The sequence below is a fragment of the Amborella trichopoda genome, chromosome 11 (assembly GCF_054954075.1).
Source record: "Amborella trichopoda isolate Santa Cruz 75 chromosome 11, AtrichopodaSantaCruz75HAP2 v2.0, whole genome shotgun sequence".
In the NCBI taxonomy this organism is placed as follows: domain Eukaryota; kingdom Viridiplantae; phylum Streptophyta; class Magnoliopsida; order Amborellales; family Amborellaceae; genus Amborella; species Amborella trichopoda.
In genome coordinates, this window is record NC_142346.1 from 19782484 (window position 1) to 19797810 (window position 15327).

Genomic DNA, 15327 nt, shown 5'->3' on the forward strand with positions numbered 1-15327 from the left:
CCTTGAAATCTATAACACAGGCCCTCAACATATCTTTTAAGGTCTGAATGGTTCTTTCCGACTGTCCATCAGTTTGAGGGTGGAAAGCTGTACTGAAAGCGGGTTTGGTCCCCATGGCCTATTGTAGACTGTTCCAAAACCTTGAAGTAAATCTAGAGTCCCTTTCGGACACAATATTAAAAGGCACCCCATGAAGTCTTACTATCTCCTTGATGTAAAGCTAGGCCAACTTGTCTAGGGTGTAGGTAGTGCGGATTGACAAGAAATGAGTAGCTTTAGTGAGTCGGTCTACAATAACCCAAATGCTGTCATGCCCCATACTTGATTTAGGCAAATTAGACGTGAAATCCATATTTATGTGCTCCAATTTCCACTCCAGTGCAGGTAAGAGTTGTAACTGTCCAGCAGGCTTCTGGTGTTCAGCGTTTACTTATTGACACGTCAAACACTTAGAGACGAACTGCGCTACATCTTTCTTCATATTATTCCACCAAAATACTCTTTTTAAATTCTGGTACATGATCGTGTTCCCTGGATGTACCGTATAACGGGAGTGATGTGCCTCTTCTAAAATAGCCCTTTTTACCTTTTCATTGTTTGGGTCACAAATCCCTCCTTTAAATCTTATTGTTTCGTCACTGCCCAAGGAAAACTCTTCTTTTCCTTTTGACTTTATTTCCTCAAAAATTTCATGAGCTGAGGATCTTCCTTTTGCGCTACTCGGATTTGCCGAAAGAGATGGGGCTCTACTCTTATACATGAAATTGTTCCTTGCCCATCAAGGGATAGATTTGGGTGCCATTATACTGCATCTTCTAATAGTTTCATTTCTCAGACGATCATGTGAGGTACTAACACCATGGGCTTCCTACATAAGGCATCTGCCATGACGTTTGTCTTACCTAGGTGGTAGTTGATGGTATAATCATAATCAGTGAGCAAGTCCATCCACCTTCTTTGTCTCATGTTTAAATATCTATGAGAAAACAAGTACTTGCGGCTCTTGTGGTCAGTAAATACTTTAAATTGGGCCCCATACAGGTAATGCCTCCAAATTTTTAGGGTGAAAACCACATTCTCCAACTCCAAATCATGAGTGGGATAGTTTTGTTCATATGGCTTTAATTTCATGGAGGCGTAGGCTATAACCTTTCCTTGCTGCATCATTACACACCCAAGCCCTTTTTGCGAGGTATCCATGTAGACTATAAAATCTTCATTCCCCTCGAGCAAGGTCAATATCGGGGATGTAGTAAGTCTTTTCTTTAGTTCCTGAAAATTTTTCCTGCAGTTATCAGACCATTCAACCTTAGGCGGGTCAAGGGAAGTGCTCTCTTCAAGAACCCCTCCACAAAACGTCTATAATACCCTGTCAGTTGGTTTTTCCAACTTGAGCACGACCTTAATCTTACAAGGATCAACTACCACCCTCGTCTTTGGAAAAAATATGCCCAAGGAAAGCCACTCTTGGAAGCCAAAATTCACTCTTACTGAGCTTGGCATATAACTTCTCTTTTTTTAGGGTTTGGAGGACCATGCTTAAATGTCGGTCATGTTCTTATTGATTCGTGGAATATATCAAAATGTCATCTATAAAGACCACTACAAAGTCATCTAGATATGGTCTAAAAACTCTTTTCATCATATCCATATTGATGGCCGGGGCATTTGTTAACCCAAAAGGCGTGACTAAGAACTCGCAGTGGCCATAACGAGTCCTAAATGTGGTTTTGGAGGTATCATCTTTCTTCAGCCGCAACTGATGGTAACATGATCAGAGGTTAATCTTAGAAAACACTTGGGCCCCTTATAGTTGGTCATCAATTCTAGGCAATGGGCAATTATTCTTCACTATGACCTGGTTTAATTCTCTATAGTAAATGCATGGTCTCAAGGTACCGTCTTTCTTCTTAACAAACAGAACCGGTGCGCCACATGGTGACACACTAGGTTGGATGAACCCCTAATCTAACAATTCATGTAATTTCTCCTTCATTTCCTTTAACTCAACTGGGGCCATCCTATAAGGGGCTTGAAATAAAGGAGTAGTATTAGGGGCCACCTCTATTTCAAATTCAATCTCCCTAGCTGGGGGCAGAGAAGTTAACTCTTCGGGGAAGACCTCTGGATATTCTCTCACCACCAGTATCTCTTCCAATTTGGACGAGACATTCTGGTTTTCTACTACATAAGCCACGTATCCCGCACATTGTTTAGCCAACAGGCGAGAGGCCTGAAGGGCTGAGATGATGTGTAGAGGAGAAACATCCTTGATGCTCATAAAATGTAGTTCAGGTTGGCTCGGGCATCTAAAGGTTATAATCTTATCACAGCGGTTCACGGTGGCATAGTGGGTGGACAACCAGTTCATACCCAAGATAACTTCAAAGTCTTGAACATCTAGAAGTATCAAATTTATATGCAACAAATGTTCTTCTATATAAACCCCACACTGCTTGTATACTATATCTGTTTCTATCGACCCACCCAACGACGTACATACTATCAAAGTCCAATCAAGTTGTGTAGGCTTAACATTCAGATGACATGCAAAGTGTAATGCAACAAATGAATGGGAAGATCCATGATTAATTAAAACTCTTTCTTCAAATTCACATACAGAAAGTGTACCTTGAATAACAGAGGTTGATGCCTTGTCCTCTTGCTCTGTCAGGGCGAACACCGCCCTTGAGCCCTTGGTCGGTCCTCTGATCCTTTGACGAGACAGTCTTTTACAAGATGGCCTAGTTTGCCACATCGGAAGTAGGCCTTAGTCTTCTTAAAGCACTCTGCTGCTGTATGGTTGCCCAGACCACAGTGAGGGCAAACTGGGCGTCAGATGATCCTTACATCATTTGAAAAAGCCCCTGGAATCTTGACACCGCCCTGGCTATTTCTCCCCTTCATCTCTTTCCTGGGAGGCAGTGGTGCTTTCTTCTTAAAACTTCCAGGCTGTGCAACACCCAATCTCCCTTCTCTTGGAGCTCGAAAGTCTTTACAATCTCTCTCTACCTTTAGGGTTAGGTCCATCAGTGGAGAGTAGGTCATGAGGTTTGCTGAAATAACCCTTCCCCTTATATCGGGCCGAAGGCCCCTCTCAAACTTGCTAGCCTTTCGCACCTCAAAGTCAATAATATGTGGCGCATATCTGGAGAGTTCAGTAAATTTCATTGCATATTGTTCTATGGACATCTTTCCTTGTTGCAGTTCTATAAGTTCTACCTATTTCCTTTCCCTTACGGAGTCGAGAAAATACTTCTCATAAACTACGTCCTAAAAATTCTCCTAAGTAGTTACAATTCTTGTCCTTTCCCATGACTGCTTTACTGAGCTCCACCAGTGCTCAGCTTCTCCTTCGAGCATAAATGTACCCAACCTAACCTTCTGCTTATTTGTACAATTTAAAACTTCAAAGATATTTTCTATTTGTCTTCTTTATCTCTTAGCCTTCTCTACTCCCCCATGCCCCACAAAGTTTGGAGGTGCCAGTCTCCTGAACCTTTCTATCAAACTGCTATCACTCTGGTCAGGGGCCAGGTTAGACGTGGCCGACATAGAATCTCTCATTATTTGTATCATAGCCCCCAAAGTTCTAAAGAATTCATTGAAGGCCTCAGTATTCTCATTACTTGAGCTCGCGTTGTTAGCACGAGTCTTCGGCATATTCAACCTAAAATATAAACATCAAGTTACTAGCCCATGAAAGATCTAGCCTACGGACACTCCTAAGACTACCTAGGACAAGAATCCAATCTTGGCTGTTATGATACCATAACTTGTCACGACCCCCCACCTGGACCCTAAACCGTACGAGTCGGCGACGGTAGGGAGCAGGATTGCAATGTGAGGTGGCAAATGTCACTCAGGTGGGAGTGGCTCAATCGCATGAAAATGTAGAATCAAGAGCAAACCATGAAAGTAAAACTAAAATCTACACATAAAGACAAGTAGTACATCAAAAAATACAGCCAAACCATTCACATTGATATCCAAAGGTTCTTACAATTTTCTTCAAGGTATTACTGGCCCAAAACTACACAAAATAAGTCTACATCACAATGGTAAGTCCACCCAAAACATACTATGAAAATCTTCAAAAGACGACTCTTCACCTCCTCAGACTTTGAACTTCAGTTACCCAAACACAACTTACTTGCCTCTAGCATGGGTACTAACACCCTTTACTCTATTATCATGCAAATAAGAAGGAGTGAGATGAAAGCTCAGTAAGAAGATCTACACCATTGCATCCCAACTATTTAAACAGTGATAACTATAAGCAGCGCACACTAATTCACAGAACATCAAGAGAAAGTCCTCTAAAAAGCTTTTCAGTATTCTAGCGGTATAATAAGAAAAACAATTTAATACACAGTGCATAATTACAAGTCACTTCCTTATAAGCACAATAGTAAGGACAACAAATCACAGTGGCAGAAGCTAGAGAGGCCTATTCTTGAATTAGAAGTTCCATTACTCAGGCCAAGCCAACCTTGTAGCTTGGATAATGACAAGTGGGTGTCCCACTTTGTAATGCACTCATGCTCACATGCACCCTCAGCATGTTTTAGAGTTTTTGATAGGCAGTGGCCTTGCAAGGTACGACCCTCTCCTTATGCCCTTCTGGAGAGAGAATGTTACACTACCACTGGGTGACCCAATGCATAGTGCGCATAAAGATCTGGGGGGCACAACCCACCAAAATGTTCACATTCACATCCTGACTCTCGTCCTATCATGGGGAGTTAGGAAAAGTTCATAGCTGCCGGTACCATTATTCACATAGTAGGAGCCCATTCACATACCACATACACCGCATATTAACAGCACTATCATTCACACACTAGGTGCCCATTCACATATCACATAAACAACATATTAACAATGTCTGCTACAAGTGGGTGCCCCATTACTTAGGTGGTCAAAATTTAGTATCAATGTCTCATTTTGACAATATCAGTATCTCAACATGACAATAGCAATATCACATCTTAACAGTGTCATAAAGACAATATCATAGTGGCACTAACAATATTCGAGTTTAAGCTTTACAGTTAAATTTCCTACAACTGTAGGCAATGACGTTCACTCACAATATGGGTCGTAACTTCTAGTCCATTACGAGTTTAAATATGGTTCCAAAACAAGTTTTGTACTAAACACGCCTATCCTTCTCACGAAGGTGGTTCGAAGACAATTGGACCTCATTGTCCCTCTTAAGAGTTCAAGAATATGAGGATTTAATTATGATACCCTGCTGTGTACATGGAACAACGAGATATCCTGCTTTGCATCACTGTAACTCTTAAATCGTGAAGAATTTGGGATAATTTCCGAAATCAAAGTTCAAGCCAAAATATAACTATTTTTAACAAGGCCAATTTAAAAGCATTTGAACTCCATTTGGTTGTTCAAAGTCCGTGTCTAACAAAAATGATAGTTCTAGTCCTTATCAAAACTGTCCACAATGACGTTTCATCATAAAAAGATGCATACCTTCCAATCTAAGAGAAATTTCAAAATATTTTCTACATGCAACTTTTATCCCACTCAAAGATCTTTCAAATGGTGGTTGTTTGACAGGAAATGGAGTTCATTTGATTAGTTAAAAGTAATGGCAATAGCAATGACTGGGAAAAATCCAGGAAAATAGTCAACAATGACCTACTCATACAATTTGGAATATAACTTCATTTTTGTAAAGAATATCAGAAAAGGGAAAACATGAACATTTTACTAGACTCACATATATTTTTAATGATAGTGATTTGAGGCCAATCAGACCTTATTTGGCTATTCAAAAGCCTCTTTCAAGAACATACATGCTCTTGGAATTTCACAGTAGTATAACATGCTTCATAACATGGTCCATAACCTTTGGTTTTTAGAGAAAACATCTTTGTAACTATTCTCATACAGTATACACACACAAACATGAATTTCCTACAAAATTTATGAGCTATACATTCATTTTTTAAATCCACATTCATCATCCGTTCCTCCGATTTATCAAAAAGGGAAGCTCCCCTTGTTTAATGGTACTACATCCCCGCACCACCAGCATACCACTCACTTCCAAGCTGCTTGTTGAGAGACGACAATTGACAGGTGACTTCTCCTTCGTCAGTTCGTTGAAACTTCGAAGGGCCAACCTTCTAGTAGTATGCTCGACTGCCTCCAAACTGAGTACACACATGGCAAGAAATGGAGCAGTTGTTTTACTAGCGCTTCTATGAAGTGTAGAGAAATGTAGAAACCATCGAGCTTCTCACTCTGACTCAAGACCCTGATGAGCCAGTCGATAAGTTCATTGCCCGATGGAGAGAGTTGGCAACCTATCATGCCACTCCCATGACTGAAAAAGAAGCAGTCCAAACCTGCATACGAAATATGCTGCCTGAGATGGCCCTACATGTTGAGGCTTCAAATCCACCCTCCATGTCAAAGCTCATCTCTAAAGCGGTTCGTATAGAAGGTTTGTCTAAGCACCATGGTGGATCTCGTCAACAGTCCTCTAGCTCAGGAAATGACCTGGGCAACAACAGTTCTCGCTCCAACAATCGGAGAAATTAGCAAAAAGCGGTGATTAGTGCGGCCATCACCTTGACTGATACTAAGAAAGCCACCCCTCAAACCTTGGACCTCTGCAAGGCTCAAACACCTCAAGCTGGAGGCAAACTGCAACAGTCCTATAACAGGGTCCTGCTTCCTAAGAACATAAATCAAAGTTACTACTGAATCCAACACCAGAACAAGGTGCACCCCTTTGAGAAGGAGTGGGTTCCTGTGCTACTTCGATTACTATTAGAGCAAAACATGATCCAGCTGCAGGAGGTCAATACCCCAGAATAACCTGGACAAGAGACACAAGAGAGGTATTGCGCTTATCACATGAGAGTAGGCCACCCCACTCACGAATGTTATACGCTCAAAGAAATTATCGAAGCCCTCATTAACAAGGACTAGATAAAGCTCGAAGAGCTAAAGAAAGCATTTAGAGCAACTGAGGCTTCCCACATAGTGACTATTCAAGAGGATGATGAAGCACCCGCTGTCCTCACGTGCGCTATTCTCCATAATGCTTGAAGAAGGTCTCATCACACCAAAGTCGACAAGGCAACCCAAGTTCCTGCCTCTAGGAACTGAGAACCTCTGGTGTCTGTATCATTCGATACTAGGCCATGACCCGAGTGAATGCACTGGCTTCCATGAGCTCTTGGCAAAGAAGATGCATCAGTGCCAAGAAGTTTGTGGTAACCCGCAAGGACATCCTCAAGTCCCTGCTCCACCAGTGCAAGAAGACCTCCCGACACAAGCCCATCAAAGTGAGCTAGACCCTCTGCAGGCCGTCTTCGAGGCGAAGCTCCAACAGGGTCTCCTCACTCTCAAGCTCGCAAGACAGCCTAAGCGTCTTGCTCAAGGTGCAGAAAATCTTTGGTGCCCATATCACCAGGTATGGGGCCATGAGCTGAGAGAATTCTCGGGTTCGAAGCTATATTCTTCGAGAAAGTACAGAAAGGCCACATTGTCTATGCCATTCTGCCTAAACGCTTCCAAGCCATCACTCCCATCCAAGAGGAAATCCCACTATTGGTCCCCTATGAGCACATCTTGGACTCTTCAGAACCCTCGACTTCTCAACCCTGGGAAGTCGACCATGGACGAAGTAGGCTCAAGTCCCTAAAGTGTGAGGCAGTCCATAAAGCCAGGGTTACTCATCAGCCAGATAGGATGAACCAAACCCCTCCTTAGGGATCCAAAAGGAGACAAGCACCCAGGTAAACTCACCGAAGGAATCGTATTCCTCAGCCACCAGTCGAGGAAGAATTTCTCAAGCCCCTTCCTTCACTACTGACCTTACGAGATGGATGTTCCTGAGTCATCAGCTACTTGACACTTGTCCAATAGATGTGACAATACTAAAAGCACCCTACAACGGTCAAAGTCAAGGCAAGACCTAAAATACCCCCTGCACATGTCTGTTGGAAGGTATTTTTCATCAACATGGGGCCTCTGCTCAATAAAGGCCTAGCAAGTAGTGGAAAGTCTAAGAACAGCCCCAGAACGGGCCAAGATTTTCATGAGGTCTCTCAACAGTCTTATGCCAAGTTTCGTCGCATTCCGACATATATAAGGCAGTGCAGACTGAGAAATAATTCTGATAGAATCGGCCTCTAGCACCCTAAAATGGACGCCTATAACTAGAGTTACATTTTCAGCTTCTCAAATTGCTGTGAGACTACCACCATTGGATTTGGCATGGTTGAAAACCTCCAAGGATTAAGTTTCAGCTCAAACGAACATTCCAAGAAGAAGTTATAAACGAAAGAGTGAATAGGAGAAGCCGCACGCTATTCCCGTGCAGCCACCCTGCAACACTACACCATTGAAGGGACAATTACGACCAGTGAATTTAGACACTCATATCCCACTCGTCCTACGTAGAATTGTGCTCAAATTTGGTAAGCATGTTCGTCTATTCAAGACGAGCGATTCCATATGTGGCACATCCCATAACGACACTTGAGCGTGAAGAAAAGCTAGAGAGAAGTTGCTGATCCATGAAGAAAGTGCACGAAATCCAGCAGCGTCGTGCCTTGCTTGAGTAGCCAAATCATGCCACTCGCGAGCCCGATCGATGCAAGATCAATTCCATTGTGAGCATAAGGTGTCCGGCCATCTTTGACACAAACCCCGTACATGATTAACGGTCATATTTTGCACACAAAGTCGACGAACTTACTGCAAATTTCGTCGTCAGAATCCTTGATTCCAGCCAAAATTCCAAACTCATATAATCTTCGTTTTGCCATGGAATCAAGTTGCGTTTGGTGCCTCGTGATCGTAGTGGCATGCTTAGTGTTATTCAAAGAAGAAAACACAAAAAAATTCAAGGAATGAACACACTATTGATCCAAAGTTTCAAGATCTACTTAAAATTCAAGTCACATGATTGTGCACCAAAAACACAATCCTCGGCTCGAAGTTGGTATCAAATTGCCATGCCGAACCCTATAAGAAAACGATCATCTTACGATCAACCAGGTACCAGAATGACCCCGGATCGGCCATGTAAGATCACGCAAGTCCTAGGGCAACACAGAAACTATTCTAGAATTCCACTTGTTAGGAAGGGAAAAATCTGTCATTTTGCACCATATTTTCTTATTTCTTTTAATTCAATTTAATCTTAGTTTCCAGCAATTAGGGTTACTTTTAATCATCCACTCATGTTTGGGGCATACCTCTATATATACGTACCATCATTGTACACAATAAAAAAGAGGTTGAGGCATACACACACACAAGAGAGAGTTTTCACTTAATACAAGTTTCTCTTTCTTACCATTGTGGTGTCAAGTTTGAGAGAGAGAGTGAGGTGAGAGAAACTTTTGGCTGGTACCCCTAGAGTTGAGGTAAATCTTCTCTCTCTTCCCTTTTTCCTTTTCTTTTGTCTCTCTTCTCCCTCTTCTTCTTCTGAGTTCCTTGCAGAGGTCCTGCACAACAGTGGCAGTGCCGTGCATGCCTCTCCCTCGGCTTCACAGGTTGTGCATGGTGATGGCCGCGCCATGCATGAGTCCCCTTCCCCTTCTATCCGTCTGTCTCTTTCTTCCAGTGAAGTCTGTAGATGGTGCTACCTATTGCTGCCCACAAACGTAGTAGTGACTTCTCGGTGAAGAGCCCAAATGGCGAAGCTTGTTGCTGCCCGCAAGGATCTTCCTCTACTGCGTGCTAGCTGAGACGGCGATACCTATCGCCAACCACTAGGGGCTTTAGCAACAACTATCACCGTTCGCGGGCTTCCTCTGTGCGATCGGTGCCCACTGCTGTTCTCCCTGCGTCTCGTGCCTATCGTCGTGAGATCTCGGAGAAGCAATCACCTTGTGCCTCGTCAGGAGCTGGCACATCCACAAGGGATGCGTCGTCTCCTTCCATTGCCCGATGCCTATTAACGTCCGGACTTCCCTTTTCTCTTTGCCTTCCCATTCCCTCCTCTCCACCTCTTTCTCCTCTCACTTGACTGAGGGTAGACCTAGCCTATCACTGACACACCGACCTCAGTTTCAAGTAGTATTACCGTCGTGCTGGTCTTGAGAACCACCCCCGTCTTGCTACCACTCTGAGTCGGTGATTTCTGGTCGTCATGTTAGTCTCACCCCCACGTCAAGCTCTCTTCTCTTTTCTATCTTTCGCTGAACCTTGCACTTCAGCGCCTCCTCATGTGAACGTGCATTGCCCTAAGACAAGAGTGGGTCCCTTCGACCTACTTGTCTTATAAAGTAACCATAGAAGTGTTGTGCAGAAAAACAAGAGGATTACAGGTTAAGGGAGGCGATTCCTAAGCAGCTCAAGCAGCCAGGGGGCTTTCTTCATGATCTAAGAGGGCGCCCACACGAGCTAGCCTGAGTAAGTCCCGAACCCACCTAAAATTCCTATCTCATTGGTTGGTATACCTGCCTTTGCCCACGAGCAAAGTTTTGAGAGAGAGATCTCAAATCCTAGGTTCACCAGAAATCCGAGACACGTGCTGCCAGATCACCTAGATCCAGAGGGTGAGAATGAGGAACCTAACCAGCTTGGCAACTCCACTGGGGACTTACTACCCCTTAGTCGGTTCGCTCTTGTTTGACCAATTTCCTTTTTACTTTCTGCACCTTTTTCTATGGCACTTGGGTTGATCAACCTGTTCATTCGGGTCGGGGAATTTTTTATCCTTGCACTCGTCACTATCCTAGGGGAGCGAGTCGCTCAAGCCTCCTTCCTTACTCTCCTTCTGAGTCAGGACTCACAATTCGACTCCCAGGTTCTCACCTGGATTAGTGTGAGAGGGGACTTAAAGGTCCCTGCCTCCCCACTTTCTCGACCTGGTGGACTCTCCGTTAATGCCCCTTGCATGGGTAGCACTCTTGCTACAATGCACCTTACTACTGACAAATCTTCTACTAGTCATACTGCTGCGGTACGCCGAAAGGCTGCCCCGTCCATCCCAGCGAAAGGCAAGCAAGCTGTCGTCGCTCTTAAGGCTCGCCGCAAGGCAGCCCCCTGTGCCCCTTCACTACTCCAAGCCTGGAGGTCCTAAGGTCTTCACTCCTTGCACACTCAAAGGATCGTGGTCAATCCACACGAGCCACACCTTGGGGCAACCCTCATGTTGCCTTGAGCTTGCATCCAGGGTTAGGCCTTCTCGAGCTAAACCCTACATGCACATTGCATTTGCTTTCCACAGCTCGGGGCAGCGCTAGCTCTATGCCACCTGGAGCACAGGACTGTTCCGTCTTCCCTCCCGGCACACATAGCTTCACCTTGTGAGAGACAAGCTCCCCTAGCAAACACAAGCTCGTGGGTCTTGGCCTCCTCAGGTCGAACCCATTGATCGAGCCGGGCTGACCCCCAAGTCACCCGGACGGCTAACCCTAAAGGTGCACACGCACCATCTTTGCAGGCCCCTCTCGGATCTAGACTCAGGTGGAGTCTCGAACTCGCTTCTTCCTTTGCTGCTTCCCCAACGCTAGGCATGCACCTTAATCCTTAGTACTCAAAGGTCTTCCCTAAGAGTATCATCTTGAGTCAACCCCGGGTCAACCAAACACCCGGGCCTCACAAAGGAACTCGGGGCAACGACTTGAGGTCAGATAGAGGCCTCCAGTCTCCAAGACAAGAACCCAAGTTGCCCTCCATCCTTGGGCCCCACTCCCTGCTACAGCTCATAGACATGACCCTCGTATGTTCGAAGAAAATGGGCAGTCTAGGTCTTAGGCTCAGTTCTGGAATGAGGTCCATAACCGAGCAGAAAAGAGGCATGCAGATCCTGACCAGGAAAACCTCCAAGGCAGTTGAGATCACCACCCCTGATGACCTCCTGCCTTTAATCCCTTCTTCCATCTTCAAACTCTGAAGCCTGAGCAAGTCTAGGAATACTGTTCGGTGATCACCTGTCCCAAGACCATCACGAACCGATCCTCACAAGACCGGCATACAAAGCTCGAGTCCAGTCGGGGCAAGCTAAGCCCCTCCAGACTGACTTGCCACGCACGGCTCGTCAGCCTTGGCAGTCCACTGCATCACCTGACTCTGGTCTTCCAGAAGAAATGGTCAGTGTCATGGTGATCAATGACCCAAACGACGCTCAAGAGGAGTGGATGAACAAGTTCGAGGAAATGATGCAAGCCATTCTCGGAAAGATGGAGCGCCTAGAGGCCTTCAGGTCCCCTTCTTCGTCTTATTCCCCGACTAGTGAAGACACAACTCTTAGGCACACTCCCCCTCCGATCTCCTAAGATAGCACCTCTTCTCGTGGGGTCTCCCAAATCGACATAGATGCTATGGTGGCCCATAGCCTCAAGAACAAGGTCTCGGGCATGCAAGAGACGCCACTCTGCCAAAAGCCATATCCCTCGTACATTGATCCGATCTCGTTTGCCTCGAACTATCAAAAAGGGAAACTCCCCCTGTTTAATAGTACGATGTCTCCTCACTAGCATACGGCCCACTTCCAAGCGGCCCACCGGGAGACGGCAATTGACGGATGTCTCCTCCTACCCCAGTTCGTCAAGAATCTCTAAGGACTAGCCTTTCAGTGGTATGCTTGGTTGCCGGCAAACTCGGTGCGCACTTGATAAGAAATGGAGTAGTTGTTCTACCAATGCTTCCACGAAGTCTAAAAGAACGTGGAAACCATCGAGATCCTCAACTTGATGAAAGACCCTGGTAAGCTGGTTGACAAGTTCATTACTCGATGGAGTGAGTTGGCGACCTTTCACACCACCCCCATGATCGATAAGGAAGCAGTCCAGACCTGCATATGAAACATGCTCCCCGAGATCTCCCTACATGTCGAGGCATCCAATCCACCTCCATGTCAGAGCTCATCTCTAAGGCAGTTCGTAGCGAGGGATTGTTTAAGCACCACGGCAACCCTCGTCAGCAATCCTCCGGCTCAAACTCTCGCTCTAGCAGTCGGGGCAATTAAAAGGCAGTGATCAGTGCGGCCGTCACCATGACTGACACTAAAGGTGCGGCTCCTCAAACTCTCGACCTCTCTAAGGAACAGACCCCTCAGGCCAAAGGCCAGTAGTAGTCCTACAATGCGATCCCGCCTCCTAAAAACAATAAGTAGAACGACTACCAGACCCAACACCAGAATAAGGTTAACTCCTTTGACACGGAGTGGACCCTTGCACTACTCTAACTGCTGTCAAAATAGAACATGATCCAGCTGCCAGAGGTCACCACTATAGAGTCGTCGGGGCAGCAGTCGAACGAGACGTACTGCACCTATCATTAGAAAGTAGCCCACCCCACTCACGATTGCTACAAGCTCATCGACACTATCGAGTACCTTATCAACAAGGGTCAGATAAAGCTCAAAGAGTTGAAAAAGGCATTCGGGGTAGCTGAGGTATCTCACATAGTCACGATCCAAGAGGACGATGGGGCACCCTCTATTCTTCATGCATTTTTATCTATAATGCTTGAAGAAGGGATTACCACCCCAAAGTCGACAAGGCAGCCCAAGTTCCTGCCTCCAGGGACCGAGACCCTCTGGTGCGCGTAAAAGATTTTTGGTCATGACATCAGTGAGTGCACTGGCTTCCATAAACTCTTGGTAGAAAAGATGCAGTAGTGTCAGGAGGTTTAGGGCGACCAGACAAGACACCCTCAGGTCCCTCTTCTGCATGTGTAAGAAGACCCCCTGATGCAAGCCCATAAAAATACTAAGCAAGACCTCCCGCAGGCCCTCTTTGAGACAATGCTTCAGCAGGCCCTCTTTTTACCCCCAAGTCAACCAGACAGCCTAAGCGTCTTGCCCAGGGCACGAAAAAACTCTGGTGCCCCTATCACCAAGTGTGGGGTCGCGAACTCAAGGAGTGCAATGGGTTCGAGGCCATAATCACGGAGAAAGTCCAACAAGTTTACATCATTTGTGCAGTTCTCTCAAGACACGTCTAAGCCCTCTCTCCCATTCAAGAGGAAGCCCCGCTACAAGCCCCTCATGAGCATGCACTGGATCTTTCAGAGCCCTCGATCTCTCAGCCCTGGGAAGTCAACCTTGGGCGAAGTAGGCTAAAATCCCTGAAACGTGAGGCAGTCTACCAAGCTAGGGCAACTCACCACCCTGATAGGGCAGTCCAAACACCCCCTCAAGGATCCCGAAGATGGCGAGCACGTAGGTCTGCCCGCAGAAGGAATCGTCTTCCTCAACCACTAGTCAAGGAAGAAATCCTCAGGCCCCTTTCTCCATTGCGGACCTTGCGGGACTTCATCCCAAGCGCAGCTTGCCTCATCTTATCGTTCAATCAGGTAGACGGCCCTGAGTTATCAATACATCAGGAATCGGCTAAAATGGGTGATGAAGTTAAAAGCACCCCACGATGGTCAAAGCCGGGGCATGACCTTATATACGGCTGCAAATGTCCAATTCCAGTGACGATGTAAAAAGCTGCACGAAACGTTTTAACTCTTCTTCTCCTTTCACCTCCTCTATTTTCTCCACATGTGTAGTTCGACGATGCCCAGATTTCGACACTCTAAACAAAGAGTGCGAAGGCACCAGCCTCACCACGCCTAGCAAGAACACCTCAAAGAAATTTTGGCCCAGGCGACAGTAATCTCTATAGCCATCGATGCCCTGTCAACCCAAGCAAAGGTTGGGTCATCTTCAGACTCCTGTTTCAAAGAAGCCTCCCACATGGTGCGAATCTTGGAAGTACCAACTAGCACGGGGAAAATGAGTCTAAGATCGGGAAAGAAGCTACAACCCACACCTCAAAAGCTCAAGATAGTTAGGTGCCTCGATCTCACCCTCAAGATCTGGATGATCTGGCGGCACGTGTCTCGGGTTTCGAGGGAGGCCCAAGACATTTCTGAGATCGCTCTCTTGGGAACCTCGTTCGAGAATGGGGGCATGTGTTACCAACCGGTGAGAGAGGAGTTTTAAAGGTGAGTTCGGGACTTACTCAGGCTGGCTGGCGTCGACGCCCTCTAAGATCATGAAGAAAGCCCCCCCAGTAATGAAACTGCTTTGGAATTGCCTCCCTTGGCTCGTATTCTTCTTATTTTTTGCAATTATACACATATATGGCAAAGGTTGTGAGATGGGGGGGTCAAACCTCACCCTTTTCCTCTTTGATGAACATACACAAGCAGATGCATTCAAAAAGAAGAAGAGAAGAAAGACGGGAGAGAGAAGAGTTCGATTGAGCGAAAGGATCAAGCTGGTGAGTATTTGGCCTGATGTGGTAGCAAAACGGGCTTGGTACTAAGACTGACTCATGGGATCACTACTAGACATTATTACCAATACTGACTAGCTAAGCACGATGGTCA

At 45.7% G+C, this 15327-nt stretch overlaps 1 protein-coding gene across 1 annotated transcript; it reads right to left on the reverse strand.

Moving 5' to 3' along the window:
• Positions 1 to 1963: 1963 nt before the first annotated feature.
• Positions 1964 to 2758, reverse strand: LOC148779791 (uncharacterized). The gene has a single exon (XM_088850597.1). It carries the CDS (start codon positions 2756 to 2758, stop codon positions 1964 to 1966), a length of 795 nt encoding a protein of 264 aa, XP_088706723.1.
• Positions 2759 to 15327: the final 12569 nt, after the last annotated feature.

What these genes read in the sequence shown, in the direction of transcription:
- LOC148779791 (XM_088850597.1), bottom strand. Translation starts at nt 2,758, where the DNA reads ATGTGGCAAACTAGGCCATCTTGTAAAAGACTGTCTCGTCAAAGGATC.